Raw genomic sequence first — 24,458 nt, 5'->3', positions numbered from 1 at the left:
AAAACTCAAACAGGAAATATGGTAGATTCCTGTTGTGCCCCAGGGTGCCAGAACAGACGCGGACTAGATAAGGGCAGAGCCTTCTACAGGATTCCCCGAGATCCGTAACGCCGCAAACGTTGGATCATTGTAATAAAACGCGCTAGCCTCCAGGCTAAAATGAAGCTGTGGGATCCCGAGAGTAAAGGTTTTCGATTATGCAGCGACCGCTTCATATCAGGTACTTAAACCAACGTTTCCTCAACTGTGTATGGTATTTATTTTAAATGCTTTTATTACGATTCTTAGTGGGCTTCCTAAACTTATTTTGGCGGGGCTTTTCTGTCTTATTACTCATAGCAACAAGTAAGCATCACGTAAAACGTTGCCTCGTGAGTTCTGCGTGCTGCCGTTTACGTGTTTTATGATCACAGCAATTAACCGGCTAAGCTGTATTTCATTTTTAAGCAATGGTTGATCAACTGTCAGATCACACATAAAAAGCACTTTGGATTGCTATTATCTGTCTCACTGAGACAGATCTCAGACAGATCCTGAGACGCTCCTGCCTGACATATTTATTTTATTCACGGAAAACAATCAGACTAGTGATTTCTCTTGGCGTTCAGTTCATTCAAACAGCACAGCACTCTATTTAAACTTCTTACATGTAAATCTATGTTATTTGTGTTTTTGTTTAATTAGTTAGGACGAGGGAAAATTAACAAGGAAATTATAAATGTCGGGGTATCTCAAATCCGGTAAGAGGTCCGCTCCGACAGCTTCTGGCGTTTTTAAAAAGTATCCCAGGGGCACGGTGAGGGTCGGAGATGTTTAGTCTATTTAATTTCTGACTATATAAAACAATTTCTTCGGTTTTAAAGTGTGAAGTAAACTCAGACGGAGTAAAATCCAAGCGGATCCTGTTCATTTTGTTTACCTTTGATGCCTGCCAACATGGCGTCTACTCTCTGAGAGTCACGTGACGTCCGGAGCTCTGTGTGTGCATCCTTAGTGTAAATGTGCTCAGTGGCCTAGTGGTAGAGTGTCCACGCTGGGCTCATGAATAATGATCCAGCTGAGATCGTCAGAAGTCCCAGCCAGGTGAAATTCCTCTCTATCAGGAATACACAGTTGGGATTTTGGAGGAAATCTGGGAAAAGTTGGAGCTGCTTCGTAGTTCAGGACACTAACTTCCATGTGAGTCTCAAATAGACAAACAAACGAACGTGTGTGATGTCACCGTTCCAGAGGGATTTAAATAAATGGATAAGAACAAACCGGAAAGTCTTAGACGGTTATTTCATCTCCTAGACAGTCCGGAGCTCCCTGCCTGTTGAGGACATTGAGCAGCATCACCGTCTCCTCATCTGTTCCCCAGCCAAAGATCTCCATCTCCTCCTCGTCTTCCTCATCCTCCCTGTCGTCGCTGTCATCTGTGTTCGACTCGTACTCTGAGGCGATACCCGACTCGCGGAACCTGGCGAACTCCGTGAAGCCCAAAGATTTGACTTCTCTGGACAAGAAGTTTGCCGGAGCGCCGGTTGCGTTTTGACCTTGAGTTTCTGGAATGTTAGCTTGGAGCGGTGAGGGAGGCGAGGGGAGCCGAGGAGGCGGCGGCCCCGGGGGCCCCGGGAGGAAACGGAAACACTCCAGTGTGAGAAGACACTGGTCCCTACCTAGTGGGCTTCCCAGAGTCCCGTTGGAGGAAGAAAAGGCGTTGCTGGTCCCGTTGCCAAACGGAGGCAGTTCGATGTCTGACATCATGGGTTTGGGCGTGGTCGGGTCGCAGATCACCGGGGGCACCGTGGACCGGAAAGTGATCTCCAACAAACTGTCCTGGGAGCCCACTGCAAAGACAAGAGACACGGTTAAAAGACTAATAAAAAAGATGGAAATCAAGTGATGATCAAGCAAGAAAGACGATCTGAGACACGAATAGCACATCAGTTATTTCAGTCATGAGTTCCACTGTGGGCTAGTTTAAATTCGTCTGCCGTCAGCCGAGCTGCCAGAAGAATAATCTGTGTGATGCAGATATCTGAACTGTGGAGAGCAGAGGATTATAAATCCCAACTAAATAAATCAACTGAGTCTCGTCTAAAGCAAGAAAAAATAATGTTTCAGAGCGTTTCATCATCGTCGTCGTCGTCGTCGTCATCACCGCAGCTCGTCAGTGAAACATGTCTGAGTTGTTGTTTACAGACCTGCAGCTAAACGACACCTTAGTGGAACAATGTCGGTCTTAAAACCCAAAACAAACATGAAACATAAATCTGTTCTGAAATCTAGACTTTCAAAAGAGCTGCAGCATTTTACCTATTCAGGTGCCCATGAGCCAAACCAACACGTTTAAAAGATCATTTTACATTTTTAAACACGTTAGAGTGAGTTTGTTAAAGGGGTAGTTCACCGAAAAACCACTTTTAATGATTATTTCTGATTCTAATGGGTCACTCTGAGTTTTTCATGCAGGCTGAACATGAAAATAGTCTCCTACACCTGTCTCCTGCGGTGAAACTCTAGCATTAGAAAATCCTGACAGAGCTACGTCACACTGTCATTTAACATTCATGGACTCACCCATCTTGACTCACGACGGGGAAGGCTGTTGTTGGTTTAGCGTCCGTGAAACAGCAGAGAGCGTCTCAGCTAGAAGCTAACCGTTAGCATTAGCATCTCCACCACACAGCAGAACTCCTCCAGGCTTGTGTTATTAGTGGAGATAAAACACCAACGTTGCAGAGCAATCAGAGTCAGTGGTAGAGTCGTGTTGCTGATAGCCAATCAGAGGACAGCAGGGGCGCCTCCAGAAATTTTTGATTTGGGTGGCCAGACGGGGCCAAAGAAAATTTTGGGGTGGCGCGTATAATTGGTCCTTTGTGGTGACTCTGGGAGACTTTAGCCTGTGGTGATGTGTTGCATTGCTCCTTTATTATTATTTTTTTTTATTAAAAATGTGTATCCAACACACTTAAAGGAATTTTTACGGAGTTTTCCCCCTTCAGGAATGATGTACGATTTTTCAGAAATCCGTAGAAGTGATTATCTCATCATGAACTGTGATATAAAAAGAAATATGTCTTTATTTTTTTGCCCCGCAGAGCTCTGTGCAATGGGAAACTGAGAGCCGACCATAACTATCCAATAGCGTTGGACTACCGCTTACATGCTTCAAATTTGAGGAACACCTCGGCTGATGCAGAGTTGATGAACTTTTCACGGACAAGTAAGTCTCTAAAATATAAGATGTCCAAGTATCAGGAAATCAAGACTCCGGATCATACGATGTGGCATTCTGCTAGTTCCTGAAACAGGCACATCTGAAAACGGATGAGCCTGTATTTAGTGCTTCGTTAATGCGAGCTAGTTTACTGCGTAGCTCGTTAGGGTCTTATTGTCCATGCGGGAAGGTTCGATCACTACCGGAGGAGAGTTCTGCTGGTAAACTGTGTTCAGGCAAATGGAGATGAAGCTCCTCACATTCTTTCTCCCCTCCAAACTCGTCGTATTTCACAGAAACGATGTTAGCTTTTGGCTACTTCCATAGGAGAGTCCACAGTGAAACTTCCGTTAACCCTTCACAATAAAAGTCTCAAACACACATGCACTTTAAAGTGTCTGAAGCTCATTAACGGGACTTTACGGAGATTTGAATTTTTATGCTCGCGATTGCCCCCTCAGGCCAAAAGCGTAACGGCAGCTTCAGTAGTAGGCTCGTGCACGAGGCGCGCATGCTGTATGTGCACACTTAACGAAAATAACAGCTGAGACAGTCCCTTGTGTGTGTGTGTGTGTGGCCCAGAGGACAGAGGACAGGAGAACGTGCAGCTAATTAATTAAATAATGTGGTTCTGTACCTTTCTCTTCAGCACAGCCGACAAAGGTTTATGATGGGTCAGTCCTCCTGCATGCTCAGATCATTCCCTTCCCTTGCTAAAAAATTGTTCCAAAATGAAAGTGGAACCCACATCTTTTTTATCTGTGAATTCAATGCCGTTCGGCGAGTCTCAAATAAACATTTGGGCATCTTACTGTAAAAAATGTTTCATTAATGTAAAAAATAAACTCTAAATAAACTATGTTCACATCCAGAATCGAACCCAGGTCTTCTGCTTGAGAGTCAGACATCTTACAAGGTGAGCTACACTCTAGTAACATTCACAGTATCTGTAACATTTATGTCCTTGATGACAGCTGAAACAACGTCAAACCAAAGAACGGTTCGGAGTGAAAATGGCTATTTTGTTGCTAATTAGCAGGAAATATCTAGAAGAAAGTTCTACAGAAAGTAGCTAAGGGTCCTCAGAAATGTAGCTAGCTTTGTCACTAGGCGTTCGGAACAGCGACAAAGTGGCGCTGCCTCTCTCTCTGCTGCTAAAGCTACGGATAGCAAATGCTACGGGCTATGCCTGAGCGTGAACGCGCATGAAGCAGCCTGCTCGACCCGAGCATCTCTCTTTTTCTGTGATTTTACAGAAAAACAGGCAATCACAGTAAAAATGCCAGGGCTCATTCTACAGGACCAGGGCATTGCAGGAGAATGTATGAAGAAGACATTTATTATTTCTATACATGTTTTAGCTGTCAATCTTCAACAACGCCCCTTTAAATAGTTTATTAATTCTTTTGTCTGATTAAAAATCAAACAATTGGTCAGTTTTTCCTAAACATTTGAGTTTGATCTCCGTCTCCGTGTCTGATGGTTTGTGGGTTAGGGTCGATACAAACAATTTTATTCTTTTTTGTATAAAAGGAAAACTCCTAAAAAATCTGTCATTGTGAAGTTTTTCAGCAAATCCGTTTTCAGATGAGTAAAATACGGGAAGAAAAACTTTTTACTGATGTTTGCTTGTGTTTGAAAAGTTAAAATATTCTGCTGAAGGTCGGAGCTGCATATTTAACAGCTGGGTGGGTGGGCCACAGGAAAAAGGCTTACTCCTCTACGCATTTTTGAAACATTTACTGATAAGATTAAAGATTCCTGCAGGGTGACATTTGGAGGGCAGGTTGGGACGTGGCGACGCAGAGAATCGTGTGTCTGAGCGGCCGTGGGGGGGGGGGGCAGCAACGGGACGTGAGAGGAGTCTGAGAATACGGTCCGAAGCTTCCTATGAAGTTTGAGTCCTCCTTCCTCCTGCTTGTACAGCAGAGCTCAGGATGTTTGCTAAGATTACAAAACTCTGCAGATTTTACGAGAAAGTCCCAAGCCTGCTTGATAAGTTTAATTCAATCAGAGAAAACATGAAAATCAAATCTGACTTTTATGATTTATGGTCGTTATAAATAAAACTAAATGAGGAAACAGAAGAAAAACCTGCTGGCGTGTCTCTCTAGACCAGGGATCATTCTGTAGGGCACGAGCAGTGCTCAGCCTGTTCCGCCTTGCACAAAGGCGCAGGTATCGGTCCTGCTGACGGGTTGTGTACCTTCTACGGCCCTGTCCAGCTCTCAGAGAATAACCGCCAGTCTCCTGAAATCTCCTCCATGTTCTGGAGATTGTGCTGGAAGACACATTAAACCTTCTTGCTGCAGCACGTGTGGATGTGCCATCCTGGAGAAGTTGGACAACCTGTGCAACTTCTGTAGGGTTAAGCAATCGCCTCATACCGCCAGTAGAGAGCCAAAACCAGCACGAGTGGAAAACCAGCCGAAAAAGATCAAGAGGGAGAAACTTGAAATGACCTCTACGTTTTAAACCAGTCCTGTTGTGAGGGTTTTGTAATTGTTGCCACTTTAGTGCACCTGTCTTTAAGTCCATGAACACCAATACAGCTGAAAGTGATTAACAATGCCCTCAGCTGCTTAATCAGGAAACCAGGAAATTATCAGACAGGTTTAATTGATTTCATGCCAGGCCCAATAAAAACAGTGTTCCTTTAATTCTTGTGAGCAGTGTAAGTGTATTTCCAATTTCCCTTGCCTAGCACACAAAGCTCGACTAGTTAAAACAGCATCTTTAACTCAATCACTGCCAGCGTTTTTCAGCATTTTCACATTTTTTACGGCAGCGGCCCAAAAGGATCTCCTAACACATGGACTTTCTGCTTCCTGATCACGTGACGTGCGACGTATGCGGATGAAGATCGGCTTTGGAGCTGGGATGTTTGTTCTCACGGTGTGGGGGCTCGTCCGACGCCCACACAGTAAAAAAAAAATGCAAATTTGGCAGTGAATTAGTTAATTATGAATGTTTGATCAACCAACCAGTCCTGAAGGAAGCAAGATAGTTCTGTTAGATGTTGAAGAGGTCAAGATTCACACACGGACGAGGGGTGACAGCAGCCGGGAGGTCAGGTGTGAGAAATTGTGTTCCCCTGAAATATTCTGTTTCTCCAGAAAACGATGCAATGTAATAATGTCATGCTTGTGATGTATTTCTTTATCTATGTGTCCTCCTACAAACAATAAAAAAAGGTACAGTAAAGACATTCTTGTTCCAACAAGCTTTTTTTTAATCATTTTTGAAAGTTATGTAAAAGGAAATAATCTCAGTCAGGTTAACTGTCTTTATTTGAGGTAGTTTATTCCTCATAATGGACAAGAAGTCATGTGAATTTGGAAACATTTGCTCTTGAATGCCTGAGGGAAGCAGAATGTTTCAGGGGAAGATAATTTTCCACAACACCTGTATCACGTAGATCTTCAAGGCACTCGAGGAGTACAGACGCTTCTCTCTTTCGCTCCCTTATCTTTTTTTCCCAAGGCTCTTTGTGCTTTCTGCCCACAGAGAGCTTCTCTGCGTTTCTTCTGAAAAACTCTATTTTTACTAACCATGGATTTGATAAACTGGTCATTCAATGCGATCGATGATTTTTTTCAACAATGAGAACGGAGCAGGGGGCTCCCACATGACCACAGGGGACACACCCGGTGGGGTATATGCTGGATTCCTGGAGGGAATGGTTGATCATATGCCTCTCCCAGCTGTCCACTGAGGACATCGAAGACGTGTGGATATTCGGCCTGATGATGATCACTGGATTTCTCCTGATTGGAGTGGGAGGATATCTGGTTTTCTGGAAATTTAAGAAGACGGGAGAGATTGGAGGGCGACCCGCACCCACGGAAAGCACCGACCGTGTGGAGACTTCTCAGACTGGGACGTTACTCAAGGTGAATCGTAAGCTGGACAATGTTCTAGCTGCGATACCGGTATTAGTGCGCAAAATGGATGTCATCTCGGAGAGTCACCGGACGGTATGGACAGGCTTAAAAACCCAGAATTGGCTTCACTGAAGGACTGGAGTGATCAGTTTAAAGACTGACGGCAGAGAGGAAAATTATCTCAGCCTGACCCAAACAAATTCTTGTTATCCAAATCTGACGCCTTGGTAGCCTTGAGCTGCAAGCAAATAAACCCCCCACGAAGGGATGCAGACAGATGCTGTGAACCCTCCCCCCCCACACACACACGGATTGGTGGACTTCAGCCTGGCGAGGTCATCAATCTGTAGGAGTCAATGTACTCTTTGCTTCTCCCAAGATCTCCCTCCCACCTGTGACTACAGTGGCTGAGCGCCGTAGATGGCTGCTCTTGCTGGGGGAAACAGGATTATTGTTTATTGTTCAAACTAGCTACACCGAACAAAAATATAAATGCAACGCTTTTGTTTTTTGCTCCCATTTTTCATGAGCTGAACCCAAACATCTGAAACTTTGTCTACATGCACAATAGACCCAAGACTCTCAAACGTTGTTCTGAAATCTGTCTACGTGTGTTGGTGAGCACTTCCCCTTTACCAATGGCGCTTACACATTAGCGTCGGCACGGTCGGGGTTTGGTCGAGCTGGATGGTGTGAGTTTGGCCTCGAACGGGCGGTGTGGTGTTCACATAAAAATCTGGGGGACGTCTCAGGAATGCGGAAATCCTCGAGCCTGTGGGCGGAGTTAAAGACGCGCGGGAACATCCGCAGTGTCCTCCGTTGTAAGGTAAACAAAGGTGGGCATGAGCTGTGTTGCTTTTGGAGACTCTGAACCACATTATTTTATTAATTTGCTGTGTGTGTCCTCATAATCTTGTGTGACGCTAATGTGTAAACGTCACAAGAAAATCCATCCCACCTCACAGGTGTGGCATATCAAAGGGACATGAATAATGTACAGGTGTGCCTTAACTGCCCACAATAAATGGACACCCTGACATAAGTACAGTTTTGCTTTATCAGTATCTGGTGTGGCCACCATTTACCTCACGCAGGGCAACACATCTCTGTCACACAGAGCCTTTGAACTTACTGGAATTTGGTCCGGCCATCTTGGTTTCCAGCTCCTGGATCTGTTTAACCAGCAGCGAGATGTGCTGCAGCAGGTCTTTGTTCTGCAGCAGCAGCTGATGGACCCGAGCCTGGGCCTCCAGCCGAGCCGTGGCCTCGGCGCTCAGCTGGTCCTTCAACAGGTGGACCTGCACGGAACAAGAGGTAGAGGAGAAGAAAGCCGAGAGAATCAGGAATGTTTCAACCATTTTCGAAATTCTCTTTATATTTTTACATTTTTTATTTTTGTGAAGCGCCTCGTGATGTTTATCTTGAGAGGCGCTATAGAAATGATATTTTCTTCTTCTTCTTTCCAGTCCATTGTTCTGAAAACCCGGAGCGTTTATAGGGTTTTAATAAAGGGAGCAGCTGCATTAGTGGCAGTTGTGATCCTCATGTAACCTTAATGCCGCGGCCTGCTGCGGCCCCAAGATTAAAGCCGAGGCTCCGTGTCCATTTGAGGCTAAAAAACTTTCCCACATTGAATGATTTTTATAGAAGAGGAGGCAGACTGTACAGTCAAATGACTTCCAGCAGCAGAGACTCCCTGCTCCGACCTTAAAGTCCTCCCAAAATCAAACCTCTCCTCCCACTGTGTTCCCCCGGCTCTGGTCCGACGCACCGAGCTGCTTTTTAAAGTTCAGAGGAGAAAATCTCCAAGATGCTCCGGGAGTGGCTTGGCGTTAGAGAAGGACACTTATTAACGATTTTCTGCCCAGAGAGGCTCTCAATGATTTGATTAGACTTAACCTTGGGAGTTTGATCGCGGACCAGCAGGACTTCAACTCTCGCTGACAGAGGAAAAGAGGTCCTGAGCCAGAGGTGAAATATTCATGAAGCTGCGTGAAAACAGCTTTAATCTCCAACACTTAAAGCCAGGAAGGGCTCCTAAGTGTTGACACGAACCCGTTTCCTGTCTCGTTCGACAGATTCTCATCAGTCAGATGCTTTTATCTGCTGCTGCGAGTTTTATAAACGACTTCATTAGTCTGTAGAAATGGAGCTCGTCTGAAGATCTGACGAGTGTTTTCGGAACACGAGGAATCCCGAGGATTCCAAGAAGAGAGACGAGACGCGGAGACTTGTAACGATGCTCCAGTTTCTCATTTCAGCCGGATGAGAAAACGCAGAACTGGTTACCGTGACGGCATGAGGGCCCTCTGCCCTCCGCTCCTGACGTCAGCTGTGACACACATCAAAAGAAGAAAGAAAAAGGAGGGAAACTAGGAAACAAAGTGTCTCCGGGGACGGACGAACGTGCCAAGGACAGTAGGCTGCAACGTGGCTGAGCTCCAGGGCGTCAGGAATGGGACGATTTCACGGAGACACAAAGTAAAAAAGTGTTGGAAACTCTGACAGAAGCTTCAGTAAAAATGTTTGGGTTGTTCATGATTACCAGCAAACAACTGTCAGATAATAAGAGACGCGGTAAATCCTTTAATCTCATTTGTCTTTTGAAATTGAATTATTAGAATATGTAGTTTTAGCTGTTAAAGTTAGAGATAGGTCTACAAAATGTACAAAAACTTTAAAAATCCTATCTTTAAAAATGACCATCTTGTTTTATTCCACTCTTAAAGGTGCAATATGTAGGAATGAAGTAAGAATGACATTCTGTAGTCAGGGGTGGACTGGGACCAAAATTCGGCCCTGGCATTTTTACGATTCGTCGGCCCTCCCCATTGGGAGAGCGGTGGGGGTGGGGGGTGTTGTCGCCCGCAGACTCGTCTCTAGGCCGAATGTGAGATCTAACATGGACTGGTACTGTTAAATTACAAGCAGGGCCAGACCGCTGCGACCGGGAGCCCTGGCCTTCCAGATCTGCTCATTCTCCACGGGCGGAGATTAGCGGGACATTAGCTACATGCTAACGCGGTAAAACAACTCCTACGTCATCGCTCTACAGCGTTTTTCTTGCTAAAAGCACCTGGAAAAACTCTGTTAGCTTTGGGTTACCATGTAGCTAATGTTCTGCAAATCACCAACTGTGGAGTAGTGTCGGACCAAGCTGAGCGAGCGGCCCACCGGGACGGTGCCAGAATGCCAGATAGGCCAGTTCACCCCTGTCTGTAGTCAAGTTTGGTTACTGCGGCCCATTTTCACGGCAAAACGAGTGACTTTCTCACTGCCGTCCTACAGTTTCATGCTGTTGCCAGTTACGGATCAGCGCCAGAACATTCTAGAAGAGGAGGGAAGACGAGTCATTCACCGTAAGTTGTTGAGTAGATAAATACATTCTACTGTAATAACAACTTGTTGGTAATTGAAAAAGTAGCTTCAGAGCTGCCCATGTGTTTCTGATTCAATGTTAGCATTGTTAGCTTCACGTTAGCATTTAGCCTTTACCCAATAGAGTAAAACAAAAAAGATGCAGTGGCTTCTTAGGGGTACAAGAGCTTAGAGGTTGGAGTTTGTCAGCATTGGGGGACCCTGTGGGCGGTTTGGGGTACCGAGCCCTCTGATATGGGCTGTTAGGTCCATGTATGACTGGTGTCAGAGCTTGGTCGGCATTGCAGGCAGTAAGTCGAGCTTGTTCCCAGTGAGAGGAAAGGATAGAATGCCTTCTCCGGGACAGGGATGAGGTCCTGACCCAAGCAGAGGAGATTAGGTATCTCAGGGTCTTGTTCACGAGTGAGGGAAAGACCGATAGGCGGATTGGTGCTGCGTCTGCAGTGATGCAGGTGCAGCTCTGGATTTACCGGTCGATCTACGTTCCTACCCTCACTTGTGGTCACGAGCTTTGGGTAGTGACCGAAAGAACCAGATCGTGGATACAAGCGACCAAAATGAGTTCTCTCCGAAGGGTGTCTGGGCTCTCTCTTAGAGATACGGTGAGAAGCTTGGTCATCCGGAGGGGCTCGGAGTAGACCCGCTGCTCCTCCATGTCGAGAGGAGCCAGTTGAGGTGGCTCGGGCAGCTGGTCAGGATGCCCCCTGGACGCCTCCCTGGTGAGTTTTTCTGGGCGCGTACAACCAGGAGGAGGCCTAAAGGTCGACCCGGGACATGCTGGAGGGAATATGTCTCTCACCTGGCCAGGGAACACCTAGAGATTCCCCCGGAGGAGCTGGCCCAAGGCGATGGAGAGAGTCTGCGCCTCTCAACTTAGGCTGCTGCCCCCGCCACCTGACCCCAGAAAAGCAGAGGATAATGGATGGATGGACATGGTCCATAACTTCCTTCAGACTATGACATATGTACAAACATACACTAGGGACTGGTGTGTTAACACGCTTTCAATCTATTTTCACTATAATCAGCAAATAAATCAGACTTGTGTCTCCATATAATGTGTGAATGTGTGTATTTCCTATTTGGAGGTCATTCAGTGAGTGGGGTATGTTGCTAGCGGAAGAAAATAGGTGGATGGATGGTCGCTGCTGTTTACTGGCTTTAGATCTTTACACAACACTGCTGCCTTTTCCAGCCCAGCTGGCACAGGTTCAGCAACCCCGAGGGCTCAAAAAGGTAACCAGAGACTACGTCCCTCTTTGGCCTTTTAGAAAGGAGACAAACTGACAACCCCCAGCCTGCTGAGGAGGAGATCTGTTTAAAGTAACCCTCCAGCTGCCACCAGACTGGGATTATAACCCATATTGTACCTTTAAAGAGCGAGTCACCCCCTTCCAGAGTTGTACTCCACTCCCACTTCCTGTTTGAAAAATGCAACAAATGCTGTTGCCTAGCAGACCGAAAGGGCAGAGCTGCTAACAAATACACACACACACACACACACACACACACACACACACACACACACACACACACACACACACACACACACACACACACACACACACACACACACACACACACACACACACACACACACACACACAGAGGCTAGTGTTGCAACTGTGGAAAAAGTAATTAATTAGATTATTCCGTTACCCAAAAAAAGAACGTCATTATTTTAAATGGCGTTATTCCCATCACTGTGCATCACCAACAGGAATCGAACCTGCAGGACTAAGCTGCTGCAGCGACACCGGTTCCTTTCACTCCGAGCTGAGAAGCAGCGACTCTCCCAGAGTGTGACAGGATTATGACTGAGCGCTGTGACTCAACAGGCTGAGGATGCACTCAGGATTATCAGCACTGCCTGCCCACGCCAAGTCCCTTTGATCCTCAAGTGTTTGAAACCCCTCCAAAAGACCTATTTTTGTCTCACTTTTGGAGGAAAATCATGACAATAATGATGTTTTTTTCACCGCTGCGATCATTTAAGAAACGTGCAGACGGAGTGTGGCGGGTAAAAACCAAACAAGCAGAAGACAGACAGAAAAAATGTCTCAATTACCGACATGCAGAAGGGTTAGGGTTACAAACGTTCAAACTGGGTATTCGGTTGGACAAACAAACAGAACCTCTTTGACCCGTAGATGATTATGTTAGAAAAACGTACACATAAGATCTGATCGTGACATCATCGATGTCTCATAACGCTGGGTTGTACTTTAAAGCTTCTGAATTTTTGAGTATCAGATCATCGGCTGAACAGATCCAGAATAATACAGGCCATCAATAGATTAGGAAGTTTTAATGTATTTTGAAAAGCTAGTTTTTTCTTATTTGTTAGGATTTGTGTTGCACCCCTTCTGATAGGAACCGCCATTAGGTACAACAAAAAACGAGATGCAGACAACGCACAATGAAAGGTGTGGGACACCGAAAAAACATTTTTGGTGATTATTTCTGATTCTAACAGCTCACTCTGAGTTTATCATGCAGGCTGAACATGAAAATAGTCTCCTACACCTATCTCCTGCAGTGTTGGGCAAGTTACTTCAAAACTGTAATGCATTATTTATTACTTGTTACCCTCATTTTAAAGTAATTCATTACATTACAATATTACTGATTTTAAAATGTAAGGCATTACACTACTTTTGCATTACTTTGAGTTACTTTCACCAAAACAACGTCAATATGAATCTGGTCATGTGACGCTCAGTGAGCTCATGACATATATGTGGAAGGTGATGTGGTGTCTGAGCTAGGGTTGCTGATAAAAAAAATCAGATATAATAACGGTGCTTTAAAATGATTGTTTATTGAATAAAAACAACAACAATCTGTACTCTCAGCACGCTGCCATCTTATATTAACTGAGCAGGGAGTGAGGTGATGGGGGCTCCAAGCCTATATTTGCCTTGGTCCCCAAATGCCTTGATACGGCCCTGGATGTGGGACTGACTTCTGGGGAGATCTGATTCTATCACATGAATAAATATTAAATGCTTATATATTATTGCTTTTCACTGGTAAAAATGTGTATTGGGGATAAATCTACCTACTTTTCAAGCACTTTGTTTTGTTTTCTTGATTTTGAATAATTTTCTTACCTTTCTCTCTCTAACCTTCCTGCATGCTGCATGTTTTCTCCGTCTTCCAGAAAAACTGTTTCCTAGATTTCCTACTTTCTAACTAATCAGCCAAAGGGATCTACCCAACGCAAAAAAATAAGCTTAATGTTAATGTTTATTCGCTTAGCAGACGCTTTTATCCAAAGCGACTTACAATTTATAACCTATAGGGCATGTTGTGATCTGTGGGGGAAACCAGAGTACCCAGAGGAAACCCACGCATGCATGGAGAGAACACGCAACTCCACGCAGAAAGGCCGCAGCCGAGTTTCGAACCTGCAACCTTCGTGCTGCGAGGCAACAGTGCTAACCACTGCACCACCATGCGCTGCGCTCCAGCAGCAATGAGTTGAAATCCTTATGAACTCAGCTGAAAAGAACATGAAGTACAGAGAATATGGGCTGATATAAAATATAGCAAACGAATTACTTAGTTTTGGTGGAGCGACTTTGTGAATATAACAGCGACCGCACGCAGGACGCAGCTGGAGTATTTGAGTCATCACCGCTGCGTCCTCTCTGCTCATAGAATGCCCGCAAAGCTGAGTACATAAATGACGTCATATATGTGGATAGTGGATCTTTTTTCAGGCTTCCCGCAATTAGACTCTTTAGGAAACCCACATCTTGATTCTGGGTTTAAAAATGCGTTGTAATTACCGCGTTACTGACAATTGTACTGAGTAAATATTACCATTTCTTTCCCTGTAATGCCTTACATTACCACATTACAGCAAAAAGCAATGCATTACAGTAATTAGTTACTTTTGTACCGCGTTACTCCCAACACTGGTCCTGCAGTAGCTTCTGACAGAAAACAGACGGTGAGACTCTAGAATTAGAAAGTCCTGACAGATCTACGTCACACTGTCACTTAGCATTCATGGACTCACAAAGGCTATTTTGGGGTTTAGCATCTAGGAAACAGCAGAGAACGTCTCGGCTAGTAGAAGCCGACCATTAGCATTAGCAACTTCACCACACAGCAGCATTCCTCCAGGCTTGTGTTATTTGTGGAGGTAAAGCATCAACGTTGTTGAGTAGAATCACTGGTAGAGTCGAGTTGCTGTAAGCCAATCCAAGATGAGATGTCCAAATGACCAGAAATTAAACTCCGAATCCTGTCTGAAGCTACTTTCTCCTCCAGCTGACTCCTATTTCCTGATTCAGGTGCATCCCTGGAGCGTGACTAAGAAGCCACTGTAAATATATCGATTACACCAGTATTCAACACCTTTAAGACGCACAAATAAGAGATAGAAAACTCAGGAAAACCGTGCAGATGAGCCAGACACTGATGATACATAAATGGTAGATGGATGAAACTACCGAGACACATAATTGCATGTTTAAGGCTGTTTGACATTCCAGATATAAAAATACTTTTCACTATCAGACATTAGTTTACCAACTAACTGTTGCAGCTCTGTAGACGTGAATCATTTAGCATTTGTGATTGGACGTTAAGGCAGCAGCTGCTAACCCTAACCCAAAGCCCCACATTAAAACACTTGGTTAAAGATCTCCACTTCCACTCATCTCCAGATGAGCAGTGATTAACGTTGGCCATCGCACCAATTTACCTCCATTTACTGTGACCTCTGCTCGGGCTCCACATCGGGGTCAACAACGGGAGCGTTCTCTCAGAAAACCACCGGTAGTCAGAGGAGTGGTGAAAGTGAGCCCCTTGTCACCTTTTATGTGAATTCCCTCCACGATAAACAGACAAACGCGCCATCCTCGGATCTTAAACACCACTTTGGAGCGCAGCTGTCGAAGGGAACAAGCTAGCATGTGCAGTCAGGTGGCAAATGGGAGCAGAATAATAGCTGTGGGTATTATTTGTAGCATTTTTAAAACATTATTGATTAATTTAATGTTTATATTAGCATCAAACGTTTCATTCCAAACAGGTGGGTCATGGCTTTTAGAGTAAATCAGTTTAGATATAGAGGAGGGAATACATGGAACCAGTAAAGAAAAGTTGAGTAAAGTAGAAATTTAAAGGTGTAATATGTAAGACTTGACATCCTGTGTTAAAACCATCGACATATATACTGGACAATTCATGCCCATTGGCTCCAATTATAAGTTTTTAAGCCAAAATGGGAGGTGGCCACCACCGCCATTTTGACCGTGTCACAGGTTCCGTCAAACGCAATTCCAAAAAAGGGAAAAGAGGTGGAGCTGAGGGTGGGGCTGTAAGGCTGAGATCAAATGACGACACCCGTCGAACTGAAGCGATGTAGCTACAAGTTAACTCAAAGCTAACGCAGAGGTGGGAGCTAAGCTAATGGAGGTAGCAACCTAGCTACAACCGGAGTAAACTGTGCACAACACCAGAGCTTCTGAGTCAGAGATGCAACGGGCTGACCGCTGGGGAGAACCGGGTGGAACACAGAGGTCTCCCGAGACCTCCACAAACCGGCAGCCGCGCAGCAGACAGGCGCCGCTGCAGTCAGAGATGCGCCGAGCTGCCGCTGAGGGGACCGATAGTGAGAACCCAGCTCCACCAACATGTTATATTTCAACCCATTTTCTAAAATGCAGCATTATGTTACATGCACTGGGGTTTTACCCTATTACATTTAAATTTCATGGTTAAACAGTACATGTTAAAATCTAAGCTCAGCTCGGCAGTGACCTAAAATACATAAATATAATTTTACTTACTGAAAAAAATGAAGTGGAGACTCCTTGGACGCTCTATTAATGCAATTAATGCCACAGCAAGTCATTTTGTCCACTAATTGCACAAATAATATCAAAAAGAACGCACAAACGCTACAACTAATGGTCTAAGTTGAGAGACTGAAAATGGCGGAACAGTTTCCAGGCCAGACCGAGGCTCAGGCTGAGGCCTTTCCCCGGAGCTAGCTCTGTGGTCACGTGGGTCTGATGCTCATTAATTATACAGAATTTTAGGCTTTTAATACACTTAAACAGAAGAGTGAGAAAAAAATCACCCCCCTCAGAGTTGTCATGAGTGTAAACTAGATCATTTAAACCAAAAACATGTTTTGGTACCAGGCTGTAAACATGTTTATTTCTGCTGTGAAATTGGTATTTTTAACATGGGAGTCAATGAGGATTTGCTCGCTTCTGACACCAGCCCCTAGTGGATGAGGGTGGAACTGCAGTTTTTGTCACTTCCGTGTTGGCTTCAATTTCAGACCAGAATTATGGGGGCTTGGTTAAAACGTGGTTGCTGCAGTCCCTTTCTTTAATCCAAAACTACCCCCGTTCCCTTTGGAGGCTGTTATCAGTTACGGAACAGCACCAGAAGATTCCGGCTGAAGACGAGTCATAAACAGTATGTCGATTAGTAGACATTGTCATATCTGGTGATAACACTTTTGTGTGTTTTACTACACTTATTACGGTAGTTTGTCATGACAGGAAGTGCTGTTGTTTGTCGTCTTGCTGTTATAATTCTGAACGACTCATTAATGGAAGTAAAACACAACGATTGACTCATTATTCACTTCACACACACACACACACACACACACACACACACACACACACACACACACACACACACACACACACACACACACACACACACACACACACACACTTCACTGTAATATCGAGTTGTTGGTCATTGAAAAAGAAGCTTCAGATATTTTCAGAGCCAACTATTTCTTTCCAACTTCAACCTGCCAGCGCAGTCATCGAGTCCATCCTCACCTCTTCCACCACCGTGTGGTACGCTGGAGCTGCCACCAGGAACAGGAAGAGGCTGCAGCGTGTCGTACACTCTGCTGAGAAGGTCATTGGCTGCAAACTTTCCTCCACACAGGACCTGCACACCTCCAGGACGTTGAGGCGTGCAGGTCGGATCACAGCTGAGCCATGTCACCCTGGACAGTATTTTTGACCCGCTCCCATCTGGCAGGAGGTTCAGATCCATTCGGACCAGAACCTCTTACCACATGAACAGTTTCATCTCCTCTGCAGTCGGACTCACGAACGACAATCCTAGAGCTGCCAAAAAGCAAGCAGGTCACAGAATACCTCTCAAAAAACGGTCTGCTTGACCCCGTACCTATCTGGGTTCAAAAAGGGCCACTCCACTGAAACTGCTCTGTTAGCAGTGACAGAATCCTTAGAAGAAGCTAGAGCGATTGCCAAATACTCAGTGCTTATCCTCCTCGACTTATCGGCTGCATTTGACACTGTCAACCATGGCTTCCTTTTGTCCACACTCTCTAGCATGGGCATCACAGAGAACGCACATGCCTGGTTTGAATCATACCTCACAGGACGATCATTCAGTGTATCTTGGCTTGAACAATCCTCTACCATCCACCATCTTGCCACAGGAGTCACCCAGGGCTCTGTACTAGGACCTCTTCTCTTTGCCATATACACCACTTCACTGGGTGAGATCATTCCATCACATGGCTTCTCCTACCACTGCTATGCAGATGACACCCACCTCTATCTGTCTTTCCACCGGAAGACCACACTGTCTCTGCACGAATATCAAACTGTCTCTCTGACATATCAAAATGGATGAAATCCCACCATCTCCAACTCAACCTCTCTAAAACTGAACTACTGGTCATCCCAGCAAAACCATCCATACGGCACAATATCTCAATCCAAAATGACTTCCTATCTCTGGCTCCTTCAAAGACAGTTCGAAATCTGGGTGTTGTGATTGATGAACACCTGACCTTTAAGGATCATGTTGCCTCTGTTGCTCATTCATGCCGCTTTGCGCTGTGTAACATACGAAAGATCAGACCATACCTAACACAACATGCCACCCAGCTCCTGGTGCAATCTACTGTCATCTCCTAGCTCGATTACTGCAATGCCCTTCTAACTAGTCTTCCAGCCTGTACTGTGAGACCTCTTCAAATGGTCCAGAACGCAGCGGCGCGTCTGGTCTTCAATCAGCCTAAAAGAGCACACGTCACCCCTCTGTTCATAGAGCTCCACTGGCCACCGCTAGCAGCACGCATCAAATTCAAATTGCTAACACTAGCATACAAAGTCCGAGATGGTACGGCTCCCATCTACCTGAATCCTCTTGCAAAGGCTTACGTCTCGGCCCGGCCGCTCCGGTCATCACAGGATCGTCGGCTAGCAGTGCCTACACCACGCTCAGGACAAACCAGACTCTTCTCATGCATCGTTCCACAAATGTGGAATGACCTTCCAAGCACTACCAGAACAGGGGCGACCCAGTTCTCGGATGCGACCTGACTGCTCACACTGTACGTCTGGTAGCAACACGTCGGACCTAAAAATAGCAGTTTTTTTACACAACACGTCAGACTTTTTGTCTTGCCTGTTGTCCTTCGGGAGTGCTGCAGGAGGACACACAGGGATTTATGGGGGTTGGATGAGGAAACTGAAATAAATTTGTGTTTTGTAATCAGTTTACTTTGACATGAACACGACAAACACGCTTTCTAGAACAATCTTTGTGAGTAAAAAAAACATGTAGAAATAAAAACGAACAGCGTGTGTTATTAGGGAAATAGCAGGCGAGCGGTGTTGATGCATGATTGCGCATGCGCCATGAGCGGTTCTGACTTTTTGGGTTGCAGCTGCTCGCAGCGCCACTTCAACAGTGCGATACCCTCACGAGGGATGAGCAAAATATCAAACATGCCAGAAGTCCGTGCGAACTCAGGATTGCTGATCGGTAGCTGGTCATGTGGTGTTAATCGCCTCTCGTAACCCCCTGTATACTACACGACGCTCGGCGCAAATGTAACGTGGTGGAGGTGCAATTCCACCAAAGGTTTTTTTACCCTCTCTCTACAGATGCCTCTGACACAGAACTAATCTGCATGAGATATGGTCTCAAGGTCTCATGCATTTGCTTCTAAACTGCTTCCTTTCCAGCTCAAGAGAAGAATGAAGAATAGACTCTCCTTTTAATAAATCAAAGAACTCTATTTTAATAAAGCCAATCAAACAAAGTGTTAGTCAATTATAAGATGTGACCAATCTGTGAAATCAAAATATTACTTTATTATAATCCTATAGAATATAATAAGTAATATAACTTTAAATGTTTCCACTAGGACTGATCTCACGTAGCGTTAAGACATGACACATTGCTTTACTTATCCAATCAGAATCTGCCAGATCTGACGGAGGCGTGGTTTTGGTGGTGTTTGGTAAATCTGTCAACTTTTCATTCAACCATAAACCAAAACATCTGAAGTATAAAACTATGCCCACGTCATCTTTAACGCCAGTTCAAAGCGTTCTAGAGAAGTTGTCAGAGTGGCCAATCCGTAACTTTCCTCTTCAGCCAAAAGAACCAACGACAAGCTGGATCAAATCTGTTGCTGTTCCACCTGCTGCAACGGTTCCTTTCAGAATAAAAGCTGAACCAACATGACCCAGGTTTGGGTCTCGCTAGATGGCGATAAACTGTCGTGACCCGGAAGTATCTCAAGACGGGTGGTCGGCTGCCGCGGCTGTTTCTACAAGCTTCAGCTCCACAAAGGTCAAGCTGGACCTCTACACCTCCTGATCTAGACGGGGACTTCTGCTAAGGGTACGTAGACCGACAGAATGGCGTCAAATGTGTTTATGAATCTCCTAACCAAAGCTTAGCGCAAAGACATCACCTTCAGTTCCCACCAGAACTAATCGTTTCTTTGGATTTGCTGGTTCTTAGCAACATTCCACATTACACCATTCTCCATCTCATTCACCTTAGTTACACCATACATTTAGTATTAAAGTCAGTCTAGTCTTAATTAGTTTAGCAATAAATCTTTAAAATTTAAAAACTTGACTCTCTCTTCTGTTGTCTCTGAATTAATACGAAGCTGTTACATAATCCCTGCAATAAAAAGTTCCAATCTTCTGGTTAAACAGTACCTACAGATCCATAAGGTTGATTTCATATTTATTATGGAATCTTATGTCTTATGGCTCATTAAATAACATGTAAATTAAACCATTACACAAAACTCACCCCGATCTTGTGGATTCTCGCACGAGTGGAAAATTGGCTCAAAAAAGTGAAAAAGTCGCACAGTGTACACCCAGCTTTACATACTGTGTCTTAAAGCGTTAAATCCAGAAAGGAAAACACGTTTTCTCAGGGGCTAAAGCAGAAGAAACACAAACAAAACAAACACAAATAAAAATCGTCTCAGATAAAAAGATGCTTCTGTTCTTTCCCTAAACAGAGGACATTTGCAGACAGCTCAGAGTCACTGATCTGTCAGAAAATACCTCTTCACTACATCTCTGTTTATCGCAGGCCTCTGCTGTAGTTGTGTTATTGAGGTGACAGCACTGAAGGAAACAACTCCACAATCAGTGGAGACGTTCAGGTCTGACATTTCTGTCATTTTGACAAGCCCAAACAATTGTCTCTATGATCTTGTGTTGATAAAATGAGGCGAAGACAAGCGGGACATTTTTGTTTTGAGGACTCCTGAAGCTTTTCCTCCTTCCTGCTCATTGTTGACTCAATCTGGGATGCATACTCTGAATTAGAAAATCTCTGCTACGGTTTGTGCCATCAGAAGAATCAAAACTGGCTTTTGAACGTGTTAGTCCTTCAATGATGTCCACATTTGTTTCCCAAGTCATCTGACAGTGGTTTGATATTATTTTTTACCCTTTCTGACTCCCCTTGAACTGAAGAGACTGGTTCACAGACGCCTGCTTTGACGCGTTTAGAAGTCCAGCCACACGACAACGATGCCCCCGACCTGCACAAGGAAACTCCGACACTTTGCTAAAGCCTGAGCAGTGGCGGTTTTACCATTAGGCATAGGTCGGCGGCCGCCTGCGGCCCCCTTGTGTTGGGGGGCCCCCTAGCCTTGACCGCCGGCACCCCTCTGTTAATGCCACAATATTCTTATTACCAACCTGTCGCTGCAGACGGGATTGGACATGCACACTTCTCATTACCATAATTCCTGAACCGTTCAAGATATCTGTAAAATTCCAAAAGTGCTGAAAAGATTAAACATGGGGCTTTTTGTGCATATACAATACATTACGGTAGCCACCGGGATTCCGTCTTGAGCACAGGGCCAGATTAACACTTTGTTGTACCCTGGGCAACAATATTCAAGGGCCCCATCATCACGACCCAAGGATCACCATAATATGGTCACATACAGAATATTTTACTGTAATATGCAGTAAATATACTCAATACTTGAATGCCTGACATCACGTAACCCGCTCAGGGTAAATTTTGACCCACCTTGTGTGGACTGACCAATGAGGAGAGGGTCTTAACTTGAGGCCCTCTCTTCATTGGTCAGTCTGCATGAGACTGACTCTCAACTGACGTTTAGTCATAGGCAGCGAAGCGTCTCTGTGCGGTGCAAAAGCCCGGGTGGACAGTGTTTAATATAGGGTGATCATATTTCCATTTCCAAACAAGAGGACAGGGGATCTGTGCCTATGACGTCACACTATGGCAACGCCACACAAACCACGTTGGGACCCATTTTTTTGTAAGAACTAAATTAATATCAGATCCAGCCAATAAAAGGGATCTAAAACAGTTCATATGTAAATATTTTGCATATTTATTGCAAAATCTCATTGTTCTGCTTTAGTGCTGCAACAAGGTTTTATTAATAATAAATTATTATACCTTTTGTTTTACTACAGCATTGGTAAGCTTCCTGTGCACAGATTATTAAGGGTGCTTGTTTCGGCTGTGAGATTAGACGATAGGATCAATGAAAAAATAAGTTGTCACACACTCCATGGAAACTTTCAGAGAATCTACAAATAGTGGCTTTCACATGGTTTTGTTACTTTTTGCAAGTTTAGAAAAGAAGCAGATGAGACAGCATGTCTGATAATTTAATTTTTCATCTGATAATATTAGAACATGTCAGTCATGTCTGAGGGGTTTTTATAAACACTGTATAACTAACACTACTGGAGAAGGTAGAAATTACACAGAGGCTTCTGGGGAGGGGGGTGTTCTGTTTTGCCGTGGCCCCCAAAATGTCTTGAAACGGCCCTGGGTGTGTGACTGAGTTTTGAAGGTGATCTGAATTGTATCAGATGTATAAATATTACGTGTATAACTTATTGTTTTATACAGGTAAAAATGTGTCGTGGAGATAAATCTACCTACATTTTACTTTTCAACACTTTGTTTTGTTTTCTTGTTTTTATTTAACTATTTCCTGTCCTGTCTGTCTCTCATCTTCCTGCATCTCCTCTAAACTCTCCAGAAAATCTGCTGCCTGGATTCTTACTTTTTCACCTCATCAGTCACTTCTGAGCAGATCAAAGGGATCTCCTGATTGCAAAGCGGAGAGCGCGTTTCGATGCTGCGTCAGTGAGGTGACATCACCGCAGCACAGGTGATGAGCTCCGCAGTAGCAGAGCACTTCAGGCACAAATAAGACAGAAAGTAGAGAACATGAGCGGACATGAACGATCGTGTGTTAATTATAGTTTTTGGGCTGTGCCACTTTGAGAATGGACCGTGCGCTGGACGCAGCTGCCTAGAGCACACCAACGACGCTGAGTCCATAAATGATGTAAAATAGGTAGAAACAGTTTTTCCGGCTCTCCCTGGATGTGTACGATATCCAGCTCCCCCATAATTTGATCCCTGCTCCTGGATGAAAAACCGGACATTTTCATCAATACAAGATACAAGTTTGTCATCCAAACTGCTCCGTTTTATAACTTTTGAATGGCTGATCAGATTTAAAAAAATCCAACAGTTCCTAAAAGTACATAAAAACAGCTTTCCAACGATCTATAGCATGAAGCAATCAGAGTTATGGAAATCCTGCTGTACAGCCTGATTGAAACCGAGCGCCGCGGTGAAAGAGGATAACGGAACGGGGAAGCTAATTAGCATAAAAAGCCAGCATGAAATTATGGAAATGCCTCAAAGAAAATCATCACGATCTATTAGGTGTCCCAGAAGGCTTATATCTGAAGACAGTGTCCACGAAGAAAGACAGATCTCCAGTGAACCAGGGTATTAACGTTTGTTTTGTCTTTATATTTTAATTCTTTTATTTGAACAACCCTCAACTGTTTGCTAATTTTAAGATTCAGCTTCATTCCAGCATTATTTATCTTTTTACAATAAATAATTATAATTTTATAAATAATTTATAATTTTTGCTAAAACAAAAGTTTTTGCTATAGCAGTGCACGGTGTGCAAGAGAAGCACCCCATGGCAGTGTGAGGTGTGCAAGAGAAGCACCCCATGGCAGTGTGAGGTGTGTAGGACTCTGCCTGCAGCTGGAGAGAAACTGCTTCAAGGTCTACCATCAAATAAAAACGTCTGAAAGTTTACAAAAAGAAATGGTTTTTAAAAGATACCAAGGTTCAAACTTTTTTAAGAATAGATGCATTACAGTTCAAAGTTTAAATTGTTTGCCCAGTAATTTTGAAATTCCTGCTCAGTAATAAAAGTAAAAAATTCTATTTTGCTTTTTTCACTTTTAAGCTGATTTTTTAAAGGCTTTAATAGAAATAAATTCTAAATACAAACCATTCACTAAAAGCTGAGGTTGTTCTGAAAAAGGAGAAGAGTTACACACACTTTGCACTCTGTATTACAATTTTACAGCCACAAGATTAAAAAAATACCAGGTGGCCCTGTTATAATTATGGTCATAAGAGGGTTATTAAGACAGTGATGCACAAACAAGAAGTGATTGGTAGTCATTCCACTCCAATCCAGTTGGTGGCGGTAATGCACCAAATTGTTGTTTGCCAAGTGCCATAAGACCACAAATAATAATAAGAAGAGAGGCGGTAGCGTTCGTAACAAACTCAAAGCGGTAGTCAAAACATGAAGCATGACATGGAGTTATCCTAGTGGCTCCAATAAGAGAAAGAAGCAGCTTGCTTCATAAAAG

General features: G+C 44.2%; 1 protein-coding gene across 2 annotated transcripts in view; it reads right to left on the bottom strand.

Moving 5' to 3' along the window:
* nos1apa (nitric oxide synthase 1 (neuronal) adaptor protein a) overlaps positions 1-24,458 on the bottom strand; it is a 204,422-nt gene that overhangs the window by 3,544 nt on the left and 176,420 nt on the right. For both annotated transcript variants that reach the window (XM_070554334.1, XM_070554335.1), the window contains exons 9-10: positions 8,219-8,384; positions 1-1,829 (exon numbers count right to left, since the gene is read on the bottom strand). The exon at positions 1-1,829 is cut by the window's left edge and continues 3,544 nt beyond it. In XM_070554334.1, the coding sequence (XP_070410435.1) occupies positions 1,270-1,829; positions 8,219-8,384 (726 nt within the window). In that variant the 3' untranslated portion in view covers positions 1-1,269. The remainder of the gene's footprint in view (positions 1,830-8,218; positions 8,385-24,458) is intronic.

This window comes from Nothobranchius furzeri, chromosome 8 (genome assembly GCF_043380555.1).
Source record: "Nothobranchius furzeri strain GRZ-AD chromosome 8, NfurGRZ-RIMD1, whole genome shotgun sequence".
NCBI lineage: Eukaryota > Metazoa > Chordata > Actinopteri > Cyprinodontiformes > Nothobranchiidae > Nothobranchius > Nothobranchius furzeri.
This window is presented reverse-complemented; position numbering and strand designations above follow the sequence as displayed.